Source organism: Bubalus bubalis, chromosome 16 (assembly GCF_019923935.1).
Source record: "Bubalus bubalis isolate 160015118507 breed Murrah chromosome 16, NDDB_SH_1, whole genome shotgun sequence".
Taxonomy (NCBI): domain Eukaryota; kingdom Metazoa; phylum Chordata; class Mammalia; order Artiodactyla; family Bovidae; genus Bubalus; species Bubalus bubalis.
This window is the reverse complement of record NC_059172.1, coordinates 56,236,599-56,254,390: the sequence shown is the minus strand read 5'-3', so window position 1 is coordinate 56,254,390 and position 17,792 is coordinate 56,236,599. Positions and strand designations below refer to the sequence as shown.

Genomic DNA, 17,792 nt, shown 5'->3' with positions numbered 1-17,792 from the left:
TGTTGAAGTGGTCTTCTGGGAGGGACACGCCTCTGCCCAAGTTGCTTTACTCAGGTTTTCTGGGCTTTTTTTTTTCTCACAGTGGCAGTTTATAGAGTAATATTTAGTTCCATTCGTGGCAGTTTGTCCTGTGAACAGAGCCGCATCTTTAAGCAGTCTCTGCTCTGATTAGAACAGTGCTACTGTTTGCTCATGTTTCTTTTTGCTGAGGCTCAGTTAGGAGACCAAAGGATGATTATTCCTGTCTGGAGGGCAAAACCACCTGTTGGAGATCCTCCTGGTGTCCTTTTCTGAAACATTATCATTAAGACATACGTAAAGTACACAAATGAATTTTTACCTGGGTATGCACCCACAAGGCTGCCATTTCGATCATAGTATAAAATACTGCTAGTGTCCCAGAAGGCCGCGGTGCCCTGCCTTCAGGCAGTGCCCCCTCCTCACTGGCTGGTGAGACATACTGACCTGTATCACCACAGGTTAGTTTTCCCAGCCCATACGTTTTATGTGACCCTGGTGGAGTCATTTCTTTAGCCTGACCTCCATGTTGGGTACATATTTACTCTTGTTTTTCCTGAAGAGATCCAAACGATTCTGTTCCAGGACTCCAGGAGCAGAGGCTGAGCAGCAGGATACAGCTAGTGTGGAACAGTCACCACAGAAGGAGTGTGGGCAGCCTGCAGCGTGAGTACAAAACTTAGTTCCCTAAGATGAAACCCGCAACTCTGTCCACCTCATTTTAGAAAACAGTCCTTCCTGATTTGTATTGATTTTTTTTTTAATGGAATTAATACATGCTTGTAAAAAAAAAAAACAATTACTTAAATAGTAGATAAAGATTCCACATTCATCCTGCTTACACCTTTCCCAGTTTATTGCCTAGAGGTAATCATTGCTTGTAATTTGTTTTCATTCATGCCAACATTTCTGTGCATATTGATTTACAGGGTGTATGTATGAATATGTATATACCTTTTTACATAAAATGAATAATGCTGTACATACCATTCTGTACTTGTTTGCTTCGCCTAATTATATTGTATTGTATACATATTTCTATGCCACTTCATTTTTTAATGACTGTCTCCAGGTCCGTTGTGTAGACACTACAGTAATTTAGTCTCCTGTTGATCTCCATCTGGATTGTTTGCACAATTTATTTAATTTTAAAAAGTGAAAATTGGTGTGGATTACTGGCTCATGCAGCCTGCTTTTGTTTTTAATTAAACCAGCTAGCTCACTTAAGCAACTCCAGAACTGCTTCTAACGAGTGTCTTTTTTTTTTTTTTCTGACACTTAAGGGTATGAGAAGAATTTCAAGAACACAATCTACAGTTCCAAAAGCAGAAACTTAATGTCAGTGTTTGGGGAAGAATCTCTCAAAAGATAGTTGATGTTGGGTATCATACAGTAGTGTGGTGGTGTATCCATTCGGCAGGTGGTACACAAAGCGTCCTGTGGTTTATGTCTGGTGTAACTGACAGCCAAATGGCAGGTTGTGGACAGTTTTTATCTTTGAATTGAAGAGCTCGCTGGCGTTGCATCTCCTGTTTGGTTTTCTTTTCATGTAGGCAAGTGGCTGCTCTTCCTGAGATTCAGACAACACAGAATCCAGCACATGAACAAGAAAATTCAGGTATGTGGGTGGGTAACATGTTAGAATCAGAATTTCAAAGCCAGAAGCACTGTAAGAATCACCTTGGGACTTCACCGGTGGTTAAGACTCCACGCTGTCAGTGCAGGGGGCCCTGGTTCAATCGCTAGTCAGGGAACTCTATAGATACCACACGACGCAGCTAAGACCTCACAGGCCACAACTAAAGGTCCCGCATGTCACAACCAAGACCCCGCACAGCCAAATAAATAACTAAATGTTAAAAAAAAAAATCTCCTTCTCCACCTACTGATTTTCTAGATTAAAGGAAAAAGAAGTCAAAACTCTAAAAAACTTGGTGATTGACCAAAGGACAGCAGACTAAGACCTACACTGTAAAGACTCGACTGCCCTGCTTGTTGTAACAGCAGTGTGGCTGAGACAGCTTACAAGGAGCTGCCCTCATCCTTTACTTGTCACTAGTGAAAACCAAGAACCACTCTTATTATATAATATAGCCAGATGCATCTCCATAGCACTTCCATCTGTCCTGATACGTTTCATTGATAAACAAGTAGTTACTTCAAGACTAGAGAGCTCTGGATATAAGTCTTTGCCCTTTTCCATTGAGGGGATTCCTGGAAGAAAACCAGGTAGAGAAAATGCTTAGGCATAAGGTTTGGGCAGTAGTCACATTCTGCTTATTTGCTGATTCCTGGAGGGGATTGACACATCTCTGTGTCAGTGGGCAGTATGAGGGGTGGTGGCTGAGTGCAGACTCTGGAGCCATGTAGGTGGAAATCCCAGCTTTACCACATTCGCTGTACGAACTTGGATTCCTTGACCTCTCTCCATCTCAGTTTTCTCACCTTTAAAATTAAGATAATAATGACACCTGCCTCACTGGATTGTTCCGAGGTTTATCTGAGTTAATTTAGAAAATTCCTGGAAGCATTCCTCATACATGTTAACCATTGTTATTTTTTAGCTTTGACTCTATTGAGGGCAATTACTTAGTGTAAAACGGTTAGATTGTGATTATAGAAACTCACTAGAGAGACAGTATAACTTCACGTAAAAATATGTGTGTATATTCTTGTTTTTGTCATTTTCTAGCTCTAACCTCAGGCAAGCTGCTCCGCTTCTTTGAGCCTCAGGTGTGTTATCTGTAAATGGGAATGATGAAGCCAGCTGTGAAATGTTGTTAGGCTTAGAGATGACGTGTGTAAAGGACTCAGTATGTGTGTGCTGTGGCATCCACTCTGGCCCCCATTTTCTCCCTCACAGAACCTAAAACAGCAGAAGAAGAAGAAAGTAATTTCAGCTCTCCACTGATGCTCTGGCTCCAGCAAGAACAGAAGCGGAAGGAGAGCATTGCTGAGAAAAAGCCCAAGAAAGGACTTGTCTTTGAAATTTCAAGTGATGATGGCTTTCAGATATGTGCAGAAAGTATTGAAGGTGCGTGGGTTACGTTAGGTCGGCTGACAGCGCAGGCTCCGTCAGCCGGGGCTGCACTTCATCTGTAGGAGCGCCATCTATGCGGGCAGCTCCGCATATGACAGAGTGGACTGGAAACACCAGAAGGCAAGAGGCCACTAGTTAGAGTATTGCTGCAGTAGAGATGTCAGGTAAGAAAGTCCACTTCTGGAAGGAGAGGAAAGGAAAGGAGGGAAGAACGGACACATTCATGACTGCTTGGATGTAGAGGGCAGAGAGAGATGAGTCAAAGATGACTGAAGATTCAGGCCTGGGTGACTAAAAAAAGTGATCTGTAAAGCTAACAAACAAAAAAAATAAGAGTGCGAGTTCTATATAAGATGTATTACATGCAGAGCATGGGAAGAGAGATCACAGACTCAAGTTAGAGGTGGAAGGGATTGTGAAGGTTTTCTGGTTAAACCCCTTAATTATAAGGAGCTGAGAGGTTGTGATCTTCCCACAGTCCTGGTTAACCATTGCTGCTGTTACTGTGTTGGTTAGGGCTACAGGGAGCAGAGTTCATGCCACATATTCAGGTTTGGGACCTGAACTGCCCTCGAGGGAAGTGAGTGCTTGGGGATCAGGGGTCATTTTCAGAAGACAGGCATCTCCTCACTGCTTTTGCATCCTTTGTAATAGAAAGGAGCCCTGCTGGGTGGGACACCTTCCCAGCTTTCTTATTCAGTGAACTGATTTAAACTAAGAAAACAACACAAAGCCAATTTAGCAGGGGATATTTTCACTACATTGGTATTGAGATGTTTGACTGAATATCTTAAAAAAACAAAAACAACTTCTTATTTTAATTGCAGTATAATCAACTACCAGTGTTGTGGTAGTTTCAGGTCCATCGCAGAGCGACACTTAAACCGAGTATCTTACCTCCTTACAGATGCCTGGAAGTCGCTGACAGACAAAGTCCAGGAGGCTCGGTCCAACGCCCGCCTGAAGCAGCTCTCATTTGCAGGTAATGCTACAGAGGTCATCTTCCGCCTGTTTCAGTATCCTCTGGTAGCTTGTAACTCTAAGCTACAGGGGTGGTTCTACCCAAAAAAAAAAAAAAAAATCATCCTCCTTTTTAAAAAAAAAATCATTTTTCACACTTGATTGAGATATAAACCTTATACTACACAGTTTACCCATTTAAAGCATACAAATCAGTGGCTTTTAGTGTATTCACAGAGCTGTGCAAGCCATCACTACTGGATAACTGCAGAACATTTTCATCATCCCTAAAAGAAACCCCATACCCATTAGCGGTCATGCCTCAGCCCCAGCCCCTGGCAGCCACTCCTCTGCTCTGTCTCTGGATGCACCTACTCATACATTTCCTGCAGAAATAAATCATACAGGTCATAGCCTCTTGTGCCTGGCTGCTTTCATTTAATATAATTCTTTCAAGATTTCTCTACTGTAACATCACCTCAGTACTTTATTCCTTTTTTTTCCCTTTTTTACAATTTTTATTGTAGTAAAATACACATAACAAAATTTTTAAATGAGAAATAATTTAAAATTATTTGTAAGTATACACTTCAGTGGATTAAATACAGCCACCTTGTTGCGCAGCCCTTGCCACCATCCATCTCTCTAACTTTTCTTCATCTTATTTGTTTGTTTATGTTTTTGGCCGCACCGGATCGTCGTAGCCGTGTGTGGGCTTTCTCTAGTGGCGAGTGGGGCTACTCTCTGGGTGCGGTGCACGGGCTTCTCATCGTGGTGGCTTCTCTTGTGGAGCACGAGCTCTAGGGCGCACGGCTTCAGTAGTGGTGGCAAATGGGCTTAGCTGCCCTGCAGCATGTGGAATTTTTTCAAACCAGAGATTGAACTCATGTCCCCTGCATTGGCCAGCGGATTCTTTAAACCACTGAACCACTAGGGAAGTCCATGTAACTTTTCATCTTGTAAAACTGAAACTGTATATCCATTAAACAGTGACTCCCTATTCTCCCCTTCCTACAACTTCTGGTAGCCACCATTATTCTTTCTTTCCATCTTTGTGATTTTAACTATTTGCAGCACCTCATGTGAGTGTTTGTCCTCTTGCGCCTGGCTTAGTACACTCAGCATAATGTCCTCCAGGTGCATCCTTGCATGTTGCAGAACTTCCTTTTTCAGGCTGAATATTATTCCATTTAATGTGTATTACATTTACTTTATCAATTAATCCATCAGTGGGCACTCAGATTGCTTCCCAGTTTTTGATAATTTGAATAATTCTGCTATTAACATGTGTGTACAGTTATCTCTTCAAGACTTTGCTTTCAGTTCTCTTGGATATATACCCAGAAGTAGAATTGCTGGATCTTACAGTGATTCTATTTTTAATTTTATGAAAAACTGCCAAACTGTTTTCTACAGTGTCTATATCATTTTACATTCCCACCAGTGATACACAAAAGTTCCAATTTTTCCACATCCTCACCAATACTTGTTTTCTGTACATTTCCCTAATCACTTGAGATGTTGAGCATCTTTTCTTGTGCTTATCAGCCATCTATGTATCTTCTTTAGAGAAATGTTTATTCAAGTCCTTTGTTTCTTCGTAAGGTGTTTTTTTGTTTGTTGTTGAGTTTCATAAGTTCTGTATATTAAAGATAATAATTCCTTATCAGATATGTAATTTGTAAATATTTTCTTTCATTCTGTGGGCTGCCTTCTTTTTTACTTTGGGGATAGTGTCTTTTTTGTTTTTTAGATTGGTGAGGGAGATATTTGGGGGACAACAAAATACGGTTCATAGATTCTGCTCTGTCCAACTGTGGTGGTCACTGGGTGAACTATAATTAAGATTTTTTATATGGCCTCTTCCCAGGGTCACTCTGAACTAAATATTGATGATACATGTAAGATTCTGCTCCTGGGAGTGGAACAGCTGGGTCTGTGGTGACTCTGTACTTAGCTTTATGAGGAACTGCCACATTGTTTTTCCAGTGTGGCATCACCATTTTACATTTCCACCAGCAAGGCACAGTGATTCCAATATCCATACCCTTGTCAACACTTGTTAGTGTCTGTCTTTTTGATCATAGACATCTTAGTGAGTATGAAATGGTGTCTCATTGTGTTTTTGTTATACTTCCTTTTTAAAGTTGAAATAGATTCATTGGTATTAGATTTCAAATTAAGTTTAGGCAGTATAAAAATGTATCACACAGTTCCAAGCACAATTACAGATTTTAATTAACCTAGGGTGGAAGAAAACCTTCCATTCACTCTGGCTCTTCTGTATCTAGCCACCTCTCTAACAATCTCTTTTCAGATTGGTCCTGGAAAGGAAAATGAATGAGTACCTAGAGGAATTTTCTTTATAATATTTTTGTTTCAAGAGGGAAGAGAGGACAGAGAAAGACAAATATATGATATCGCTTATGAATGTGCTGTGAACATGTGAAGAAGTTTCTTAGCGTGTCCGACACTTTGCAACCCCATGGACTGTAGCCCACCAGGCTCATCTGTCCATGGGATTCTCCAGGCAAGAATACCGGAGTGGGTTGCCATTTCCTTCTTCAGGGGATCTTCCCAACTCAGGGATCGAACCCACATCTCTTAGGTCTCCTGCATTTCAGGCCAGTTCTTTACTAGTAGTGCCACCATGTGGAATCTAAAAAAAAAAATGATACAAATGAACTTATCTTCAAAATAGAAATAGACCCACAGACACAGAGCTTCCCAGGTGGCACTAGTGGTAAAGCACCCACCTGCTATTGCAGGAAATGCTGGATTGGGAAGACCCCCTGGAGTAGGGCATGGCAACCCACTCCAGTATTCTTGCCTAGAGAATCCCATGGACAGAGGAGCCTGGTGGCTACAGTCCATGGGGTCACAAAGGGTCGGACATGACTGAAGCGACTTAGCAAACACAGACATAGAAAACAAAGTAGCAGATGCTGAGAGTGAACCACATTGATCACTGTGTTCCATAGTCCAGAGCCTGTCCATCAGTCTCCATCTCCCAGGCTACTGCCTGGTCCTTGTCCCCACACGCTTATATTCTAGAGGCAGCTGTCAGCGCTCTGAAGAAGATAAAATGGAGTGATGAAAGAGTCTGACACAAGGTTAGGTACTTGGTGGCAGGGAGTCTTTTCTAGATAGAGTGGTCAGGAAAGGCGTCTCTTGAGGTGACATTAAAACTGAGACCTTCCAGTCTCAGGTACCTTCCAGTTATGTTCACCTTTGTTTTCCCAAGATTCTTTCTGCCACAGTGGATAGAACGAATGCGGGTGATAGAGCAGGTGATCAGGAAATATTTGTTGGATGAGGAAGCAGATCACCCACAAGAGACTAGGTTGTTCCCACAGTATCCTACACATGTATCCTGTATCCTACACATTTATCTGGTTGCTTTCACATTGCGAGGTTTGTATACGTAATACATCTCCCTCTGCCAAGGGCTCCTTGAGACCAGGCACCATGCATAACTCATCTTTCTTTTCCTGTTATTGACACAATGTCTAATCTCATTGTAAGCCCTCTAGTAAATGCAGAGTTAAACGCTCAGACTAAACCTTAAAATGCATTTTGTGAAAATACCCATAAGTATCTTTTTAATGGCTTTTTCTGTCAGAATGCACAGGAATCTAAAACTCCTAGGAAGAAATTCTTGGGAAAAATCAGTGTTTTTAGGGAAAAAAAGTGGTACTCGACTGGCGGTTCAGTGGCTAAGACTCTGTGCTCCCAGTGTGGGGGGTCCAGCTTTGATCCCTGGTCAGAAACTGGATACCACATGCTGCAGCCAAGAGTTTGCCTGCTGCAACTAAAAATCCCTCGTGCCACAGTGGAGACTGAAGATCCCACATGCTGTAACTACGACCTGGTGCAGCCCAATAAATAAATACATACATATATTTAAAATGTTTGTCATTGCCTTTTATGGCTTGAGTTCTTATATTGTCAACTTGTGTTTTATACTTGTATAGGTTGAGTTATAATCAGAACAATAATTTTTGGTAACAACAACCCTGTATGCGAGACAGCAAAAGAGACACAGATGTATGGAACAGTCTTTTGGACTCTGTGGGAGAGGGAGGAGGGTGATGATTTGGGAGAATGGCATTAGAACATGTATAATATCATATAAGGAAAAAAAAAAAGAACAATAATTTTATCATAAGAATGTTGCTTATCTGGAGACTTAAATTTCTGCTTGCTTCTAAAACCAAATTATATCCCTTAGAAATTCTCTTAAGTGGAAATTAGGCATCTAATAATAACTTTTCCCTTTTTAGAAAAATTATCCAAGATGTAAAATTTTACAAGTTGAAAAAACTAACTACCACAATAACAAATTCAAAGGTAGGATGAGGTTCCACCTCCTAGAAGTGATTGTTAACATTTAAACACAGATATCCTTTGAGACATAACACAAGGCCCCAAAATTACACTGGGGTTACATCTCTATGAAAGGCTTTATATTTAAGCAATGTGTCCATTGGAATTACATGTATTCCTTTGGAATTACATGTGTTCTAGCACAGTTAGGCCTGTGAAATATATATCTTGTCTACAACAGATACCATTATTATTTTGTTATCTATTAATAATACCAAAACCAATCATTGTAAATGAAATAATACTGTTTACTTAATTAGCTATTTGCTAGTGTCAAAAAGAGGGATGGCAGTTATTACTCTGTCCCATTTGTTAATGGAGGAAGACAATAATTTCAGAAAGCATTTGACCATCTATGCCAGCAGACTTACATAAATGTTGTTTTTTATAAAATAAAAAGAAATAAGTGCTCATTAATGAATTAAGACTTAGAGTAAAACAAAGTGGCTGTTGTGTGTTTCTCCATACATTCACCATAATAACATGGAAGAGAGTTCTCTGTTAGGGTTTACCAACATTCCTTATAAATTTTAGTGAGGTGCCTGTGTGTATGTGTATGAACTTATAGAATCCAGGTGCTCCATTAGCTATAAACAAAAATGGAATCATAGTTGGAGTTACACAGTCCAAGGTTCAAATCCTGTCACACTAGCTAGGTTACCTTAGGTGTGAATCTAGATTTACTTTCCTTGAGATGAGGCTAGTAATTCCTGCCTCATCTCATAATTCATGGTCATTATGACCGTGTAATGAAATAACACAGCATTTCCCATGTACATAGGAACATAGAAAGGAAAATAGTCCAGAATTTGATGGCATGCTTTTTTCTCTGTCACAAGTGTTTTCCATATGGATCTGTATCCACATTATTTTTTTGGCTACCTAATGCTCATTTCTAGCTCGTCTTTATATAATTCACTCTTGAGCAGCCTCTGGCAGAGTTGTTCCCTAGCTTAGGCATTTCTGTGGTTGTATGTGGCTTCTGTTGGCTGGGCTCCTCACTACCCTGGTGCCTTCGATCCTACAGGTGTGAACGGTTTGCGGATGCTGGGGATTCTCCATGACGCTGTTGTATTCCTGATTGAGCAACTGTCTGGTGCCAAGCACTGTAGGAATTACAAATTCCGTTTCCACAAACCAGAGGAGGCCAATGAGCCCCCACTGAACCCTCACGGCTCAGCCAGGGCTGAAGTCCACCTGAGGCAAGTTCTGTTCTTGTCCTTAAGCAATTTGGGGTCCTGATTTTATTGTCTACTGGTGTATTTTCCCACTTAACCTCTGAGACTTCCTGTTAACACTGTCCTTCACTGGTTCTACTAAACTGTCTCTCTAAACATATCTTAATCTTTTGGCTCCAGGAAGTCAGCCTTTGACATGTTTAACTTCCTGGCTTCTAAACACCGGCAGCCTCCTGAGTACAACCCCAATGACGAGGAAGAGGAGGAGGTGCAGCTGAAGTCAGCTCGGTAAGTCTGGAGTGGAGTGGGGTCACCAGAAATACTCTTTGCGAATGAAACAATACCATTTGCAGCAATGTGGATGGACCTAGAGATTATACTAAGTGAAGTGAGAAAGAGGCAGATACCATACGATAGCATTTATATTACGTGGAATCTAAAATACAATACAAATGAACTTATTTTACTAAACAGAAATAGACTTACAGACATGGAAAACAAACTTACAATTACCAAGAGGGAAAGGCAGCTGCTGCTGCTATAAGTCGCTTCAGTCGTGTCCAACTCTGTGCGACCCCATAGACGGCCTCCCACCAGGCTCCCCCGTCCCTGGGATTCTCCAGGCAAGAACACTGGAGTCGGTTGCCATTTCCTGCTCCAGTGCATGAAAGTGAAAAGTGAAAGTGAAGTCACTCAGTCCTATCCGACTCCTAGCAACCCCATGGACTACCAGGCTCCTCTGTCCATGGGATTTTCCAAAGGGGGTAGGGATAAATTAGGAGTCTGGGATTAGCAGATCCAAAGTACTACTACTATATATAAATAGGTAAACAGTAAGGTCCTACCATATAGCACAGGGAACCATATTCAATCCTGTAATAAACCATAAAGGAAAAGAATATGTAAAAGAATATAAAGTAAAATCACTTTGCTATACACCAGAAATTAATACGGCATTGTAAATCAACTATATTAAAAAATAAAAAAGAAATACTCTTTGCTTCCCTCTTTCCAGTTTTGCTTGGATCAGAACATCCCAAATAATATTTAAGAAGAGGAATATAGTTTGTGTTGAAGTAGCAGTAACTGGCTGGCAAAGAGAGAGGAATATGTTAACAGAGGAGAAACTCAAATAACTAAAAGATGTATATTTTATTCAACTGTGGTATACTCTGTCAGCTTTGGGTGTACCACCGTAGACTTCATATATAACATAGTGTAGGCATAATTTTATAAGGTGGGTTTCCCTTATGGCTCAGTAGTAAAGAATCCATCTGCCAATCCAGGAGCCTCAGGTTTGATCCCTGGGTCAGAAGGATCCCCTGGAATAGGGAAATGGCACCCCACTCCAGTATTCTTGTCTGGGAAATCCCATGGACAGAGGAGCCTGGCGGGCTACTGTCCATGAGATGACAAAAGAGTGGGACATGACTTAGCAACTAAGCAATGATACATTTTTATAAGGCAGTTGTTATACTTAGCATTGAACACACAGTGTAGTCATATGTTCTAGGACTGTTCGATCCAAGACTCAAAACTGATGATTTCCTAAAGAGAATTTATTAATAACGAACCTTCTTTCTTTAGGAGGGCAACTAGTATGGATCTACCAATGCCCATGCGTTTCCGGCACTTAAAAAAGACTTCTAAGGAGGCGGTTGGTGTCTACAGGTATGGCTAAAATTATAGAAAGAATTCTAGAAAACTAATGAAGTTTTCCAAAATCAAAGTGGACCAAATGCTGAAGTCACCTCCTTCATTCAGCAAGTGAGGTTTCTATCAATATTGCTAATTGAACCTGATGTCCTGGGATCCTGGAGCTCCTTATGTTGAACAAGGAATTTAACACAGTGAGCATTAATGTACTGCTACTTCTAGTGGGTTACGGAATGGAGAAATCTTTAATCCTCGGCCATTTGTTAGAATGATTAGTATATTCACTCAGATCAGGTGGGTCCTGTTTTTCTTTCCCAAGTATCTGTCTCTCCTGGAGAAATGGAGACCGATAGATTCTATTGAATAGAACCAATAGAAATAGAGACCAATAAATCTCTTCATAGACCTGAAGATTTTATTCATGTATTCACACATTTAACCTTATTTGCAGAATCGGCAGCTGATGTCTTTTCCATCTTTATGTCCTAGGTCTCCCATCCACGGCCGGGGTCTTTTTTGTAAGAGAAACATTGATGCAGGTGAGATGGTGATTGAGTATGCTGGCAACGTCATCCGTTCCATCCAGACTGACAAGCGAGAGAAGTACTATGACAGCAAGGTGAGTCCCACACTTGTACTCTCCAGTTCTTTTGTTATAGAAGGGGCCATCACCTACAAAGATGGTCCCTAGATCCCAGAGGAATTAGTGTATTTTATTAATTAGACACTGTTTTTTATTACATTTTAACATCTCTGAATTTGTGGTGGGCCCAGTCCACCGTAGGGATTAGCACACAAAGATACTCTTTGAAGATTTGTCTGAATGGATCCCAGGATCGAAAGCACATTGTGCACAAACTGTAGGTTTCTCCTGCCACAGGTTTCTCTTGTGGAGATGTTAATAAACCTGTGGTCCAGTGCCCGTAATCTAGGAATTTCTCATGGAAGCATCCTGAAAGATGCGAGAAATCCAGAAATTTTACCAGAAGGAACTCTGTTCGTCAGTGGCTAAGATCACATCAGAAAACGGTTCTGTGTTGTCCATCCTGAGCCAGGCTCTTCTCTGTCCTCCTTCCTGCAGGGCATCGGCTGCTACATGTTCCGGATCGATGACTCCGAGGTGGTGGACGCCACCATGCACGGGAACGCCGCCCGCTTCATCAACCACTCATGTGAGCCCAACTGCTACTCTCGGGTCATCAACATCGATGGGCAGAAGCACATTGTCATCTTCGCCATGCGCAAGATCTACCGAGGGGAGGAACTCACTTACGACTATAAATTCCCCATTGAGGACGCCAGCAACAAGCTCCCCTGCAACTGCGGTGCCAAGAAATGCCGGAAGTTCCTAAACTAAGGCTGCTCTTCTCCCCGGTGTCGGAGTACTAGGACCCAGGGCCTCCACAGTGATGCCGAAGGCCTCTGCCAGCAGCCAGGTATTCCAGGATTGAGCGGGCACAGTTGAGGGGCCTCTGTGACGGCTGGGCTCCCATGGGTCCCATATTCACATTCTACATGTGATCATAGTCCTGGAGAGGGATGAGGTCTAGAAGAAAAGATCCGCGATCGGCTTTCTACTGGGGCCCCTCTGATTGTGCGCCGTTAAAAAGTGGGGAAGGGGTCCCTAGCAGACTTGCCTGGAAGGAGCCTGTAGAGAGTTAGTTGTGTAGGGAGATTGGCCTGAGCACCTCCTCAGAAGTTGCCATCCTCGTCTTGGCGTTTCCCAAGCACTGTAAGCGAAGGGTCAGGCACAGCCCTGGTGCGGGGTTGGTTGGAGACCTGACAGTTTGCCAGCCCGGCCCAGCCTGTAGCCATGTGTTGAACAAAGAGAGACGGTTTGGTGGTTTTCCCTACTATCCTCCCAGTTGAGAGTTCCCTTCTGGTTGGGAGACAGGATTCTTAGCACCTTTGGTGTCAAAAGCTGTCTTGGGGTTGTGCCAATTCATTACCAAACATTGAGCCTGTGGGCTTTAAGTGGGAGTGTTACCCCCATGAGCCTTGTCTCAGTCAGTCACCTTCCTAGACAATAGGAGCGGCTTCCCTCTCATTCCTTCTCTTCACTCCACTTTCTCGTTTCCCCATTCTGCATCCCACCGCTTTCCCGTTCTCTCTGGGTGGTAGGGGAGAGTGACTCCCTGTGTAAGAACACTCCCTGTTGGGCATAGGATGTGCCTACAAGACGTTCCCTGAGCCTGTAAGCACTCCCAGTGGGAAAGTGGACAGGAGCCATTGGCCATAACCAGACAGAATTTGAAGATGTTTTCATAAAGCTCCACTGAGAGTTTTTAAAGAAATATATGTAGAAGAAGAAGATTATTTAAATAGGATTTGAATCATGCAACAGTCAGAGTTTGACAACCAGGATGACCCCTGGGTCCCATTCCTAGGACATGGTAACTTTATTTTCCCCTTGTTAAGACATAGGAAGACTTAATTTTTAAATGGTCAGTGTCCAGTTGAAGGCAGAACACTAATCAGATTTCAAGGCCCAAAACTTGGGGACTAGACCACCTTGTATCGAGGGACCTCTGTCACCTGTGCAAAATCTGTGGCTAAAGCAAATGACATGAAATGACACTACTGCCCTGATTACTCCTTAGGATGTGGTCAAAACAGCATCAAATGTTTCTTCTCTTCTCTTCCCCAAGACGGTTCCTGAACCTGTTAAATTAACTCATTGGATTTTACTCGGTTCTGTTTACAGTTTACTATTTAAGGTTTTATAAATGTAAATATATTTTGTATATTTTTCTATGAGAAGCACTTCATAGGGAGAAGCACTTATGACAAGGCTATTTTTTAAACCGCGGTATTATCCTAATTTAAAAGAAGATCGGTTTTTAATAATTTTTTATTTTCATAGGATGAAGTTAGAGAAAATATTCAGCTGTACACACAAAGTCTGGTTTTTCCTGCCCAACTTCCCCCTGGAAGGTGTCCTTTTCGTTGTTTAATGTGTAGCTTGTTTGTGCCCTGTTGACATAAACGTTTCCTGGGTTTGCTCTTTGACAATAAGTGGAAAAGGAAGGTGCCCCCAGCTCCATCGGGCCACTCCCCTCCTTCTCCAGTCAAAGCTCCTGAATGGCTGCGGTAGGATCTCAACACAGCAGTTCCTTCTCCTCTTGCCTGCCTCTCTCCCTCCTTCCTGGCACAGCCCAGTGCTGAGAGGTGAGCGCCAGCACTTCCTGTCTTTCCTCCTTCAGAGTTAGCAACCAAGCTGAATGGCAACCTGACGTTTTCCATCACCATCTGCCTCGTAGGTCACCTCGTCCCCCCTCTCTCTGCCCACCAAGTCCTCACGCCTGCAAAGACCCCCTGGGTCCCCCCCATGCCCTCTTTTGGGGCAGCCTGTTGAAACTGAAGCACAGTCTGACCACTCACAATAATGCAGATGCTCCTCGGCCTCTGTCAGCCACGAGGTTTCAGAGCAGCGTAGTCCAGTGGAGGGCAGGGCGCCTCTTCTCACCACAAGAAGCCCATTCCTCCAGAAGGAAGTCTAGCAAAGCAATACGACTCAGCCCAGCGCTCTCTGCCCCGGGACTCACGGCTCTGCTGTGCCTTCCACCCTGGGCTCCCTGTTCTTCCGTGACCTTAATTAAGAACTTTGGTGGCTCTGCTGGAACACTGTCACTGTTTTCTCTGTTGTGCAGGGAACCCAGCACTGTGGCCAGGATGGCAGAGACTCCCTGTCATCTCAGAGAAGTGCCAGCAGGGGCCTGGGGCAAAGCAGTCTGCCCAGACCTCACCTCCCTTCCTCCTTTTGCCCATGAACAAGATACAGTGGCCCAAGGGGTTCCACTGGTGTCTGGTTTCCTTTATTATTGCACTGTGTGAGGTTTTTTTGTATATCCTTTTATTCCTTTTTCTTTTTTTTTTTTAAAGAAAAAAAAAAACCTTAAGCTGCATTTGTTACTGAAATGATTAATGCACTGACGGGTCATGAATTCACCTTGAGGAAGACCCAAAGGCCAGTCGGGAGTGGGGGAAACTCAGCTCAGTAGACCTAGTGACTGCCCTGCTAGGCCGCGCTGTACTGTGAGCCCCCTCCTCATCTCTTTCTACAACCCCAAACCCTGAGGCCAGGGGAGGAACCCCCCGCTTCCTTCTCCTGCCAGCTGCAGATGGTTTGCCTTGCCTTTCCACTCCCTAACTGTCAACCACAGAAATGAGGAGTTCCTCCTAGATCTCAACCTTGAGTCCATTGCCAAAATTCAGCGTACCTGCCAGCAACTTGGGGATTAAGCTAAGGTTTTCCCTGCAAGAGGGAAAGAAGGCGGGAAAAAACAAAACAAAACCGGCATAGCTATCTCCAAGACACCTCTGAGTCTGTTGTGAAAGTGACCAAGGGAATCTCCGCACAAAAGTGCAGACTGAGGAACTGTGGTGGGTTGTTCCCAAGAATCCCCCAAGGGGCACCCCAAATCCCTAAGGAGTCACAGCTGCAAACCTGGTCAGTTCTCAGTGAGAGCGCCAGCTCACTTACAGCTTTGCTGCTAGAGCCTGTTGGGGCTGCATTTCCTGGCGGCCAGTGACAGCTGTGGAACCAGAGGAGCTGCATGGCGCTGACCCTTTGGCCGGAACTTGGTCCCTTCGGCTCCCTCCGTTACCGTCCGCCACCTCCAGCCCAGCCCCTCCTGTTTTTAGACCAATAACCAGAATCAAGGGGGAAGCCCTGGCAGCTCTATATATATATATATATATATATATATATAAAAGTTTTCAACCAGACTCCTTTGCCGGGATCCACTCTGCCATCCCGCTTGCCTCTATCAACACCCCCGGCCAATGCTGTGAGCACCATGCAGCTCCCTTGATTTAAAAAAAAAAAAAATACAACAACTACAAAAAAAAAAAACAAAAAAAAACCTTCTAATGAATGTATCTTTCTAAAGGACTGACATTCAATCAAGTATCTGAAAATACTAAAGGTCAAAACCTTGTCAGATGTTAAGTTTGATTTGGGATTTTTTTTTTTTAATAGAAATCAAGTTATGGGTTTTTTGGTGTTTTTTTTTGTTGTTTTTTTTTTTAAAGGAAAAGCGGGTCATTGCAAAGGGCTGGGTGTAATTTTATGTTTCGTTTCCTTCATTTTAAAGCAATACAAGGTTATTGAGCAGATGGTTTTGTGCCGAATCATGAATACCAGTCAAGTCTCACACTCTGAAACCTTGCAACTTTTTTGTTTTGGTTTTCAAATAAATATAAATATGATATATATAGGAACTAATATAGTAATGCACCATGTAACAAAGCCTAGTTCAGTCCATGGCTTTTAATTCTCTTAACACTATAGATAAGGATTGTGTTACAGTTGCTAGTAGTGGCAGGAAATTGTCAGTCTGGCGCTCCTCTGATCCCCCCACATGGGAGGAGACTCCAGCTCTAAGGGGATGGCAAAACAGTCCATCCCCGGGATCAGAGAGAAATGCAGAAATGGTGTCACCTGGGTGTTTTCTGCCTGTGAATGTTGCCAGTCAGTACCTGTACTCCTTGTTTCTCTATTTTTGGTTATGAATGTTGGGGTTACCACCTGCATTTAGGGGAAAATTGTGTTCTGTGCTTTCCTGGTATCTTGTTCCGAGGTACTCTAGTTCTGTCTTTCAACCAAGAAAATAGACTTGTGGTGTTTCTTTTATTGAACTTTTAACAGTCTCTTTAGTAAATACAGGTAGTTGAATAATTGTTTCAAAAGCTCAACAGATGACAAGCTTCTTTTCTAGGAATAAGACATTTCTTGACAACTTTATCATGTATAACAGATCTTTCGGTTTGTTTTTTTTTTTTCCCTTGTGTTCTTCCAAGCTTCTGGTTAGAGAAAAAGAAAAAAAAAAAAAAAAAAAAGGAAAAAAATGTGTCTAAAGTCCATCAGTGTTAACTCCCTGTGACAGGGAAGAAGGAAAATACTTTAATAGTTCAAAAAATAATAATGCTGAAAGCTGTCTACGAAAGACTGAATGTAAAAGTAAAAAGTGTACATAGTTGTAAAAAAAAAAGGAGTTTTTAAACATGTTTATTTTCTATGCACTTTTTTTTATTTAAGTGATAGTTTAATTAATAAACATGTCAAGTTTATTGCTGCACATGGTTGAACTTTCTTTTGGCTTTGGCTGAGGTGGGAGGGCCATGGCCCATGACCTGATTACAAAATCCCTTCCACAGTCCTTTAAGGTGGAATCTTGAAATCATTCCCTTCTGTCAGGCCTCAGTCTACACTGCTTCTCTTAATCATATTTTCTTTTCTTATTTATCAGTGATGTATATTTGGGACCTAATTAACTCTGGATGTGAGGAAGGGGTCAAGAGAACAAAAGAATAGTTCCTTTACTTCCTACAAATACCCCATCTTCATCCACAGGCAGTCAGGCATTGGCTTCTAACAATTTCTTCCTAAATCTGTGAGTATAAAGAAAGCATTTCAGGGAGATGGACAGTACCCTTTCTCTTGGCTCCACTCCACCTTAAAGCTGAAATGGGATTTACTTTTTCTGTTTCTCCCTCAGACTGGGGTGGAGGTAGAGAAGCAGTTAAGAAATATTTGTAAATATTTGGCCAAG

General features: G+C 42.4%; 1 protein-coding gene across 10 annotated transcripts in view; it reads left to right on the top strand.

Moving 5' to 3' along the window:
- The window catches only part of KMT2A (lysine methyltransferase 2A), a 78,031-nt gene extending 60,713 nt beyond the window's left edge, over window positions 1-17,318 (top strand). For 8 of the 10 annotated variants that reach the window (XM_044929675.2, XM_044929674.2, XM_044929676.2 and 5 more), the window contains 9 exons: window positions 604-684; window positions 1,572-1,636; window positions 2,882-3,052; window positions 3,966-4,040; window positions 9,432-9,606; window positions 9,763-9,870; window positions 11,170-11,253; window positions 11,728-11,857; window positions 12,320-17,318. In XM_044929675.2, coding sequence (XP_044785610.2) covers window positions 604-684; window positions 1,572-1,636; window positions 2,882-3,052; window positions 3,966-4,040; window positions 9,432-9,606; window positions 9,763-9,870; window positions 11,170-11,253; window positions 11,728-11,857; window positions 12,320-12,595 — 1,165 coding nt within the window. In that variant the 3' untranslated portion in view covers window positions 12,596-17,318. Of the gene's footprint in view, window positions 1-603; window positions 685-1,301; window positions 1,357-1,571; window positions 1,637-2,710; window positions 2,752-2,881; window positions 3,053-3,965; window positions 4,041-9,431; window positions 9,607-9,762; window positions 9,871-11,169; window positions 11,254-11,727; window positions 11,858-12,319 lie in introns of those variants that run through there. The other 2 variants (XM_044929678.2, XM_044929680.2) reach the window with 2 other exon arrangements.
- The last annotated feature ends 474 nt before the right edge of the window (window positions 17,319-17,792 follow it).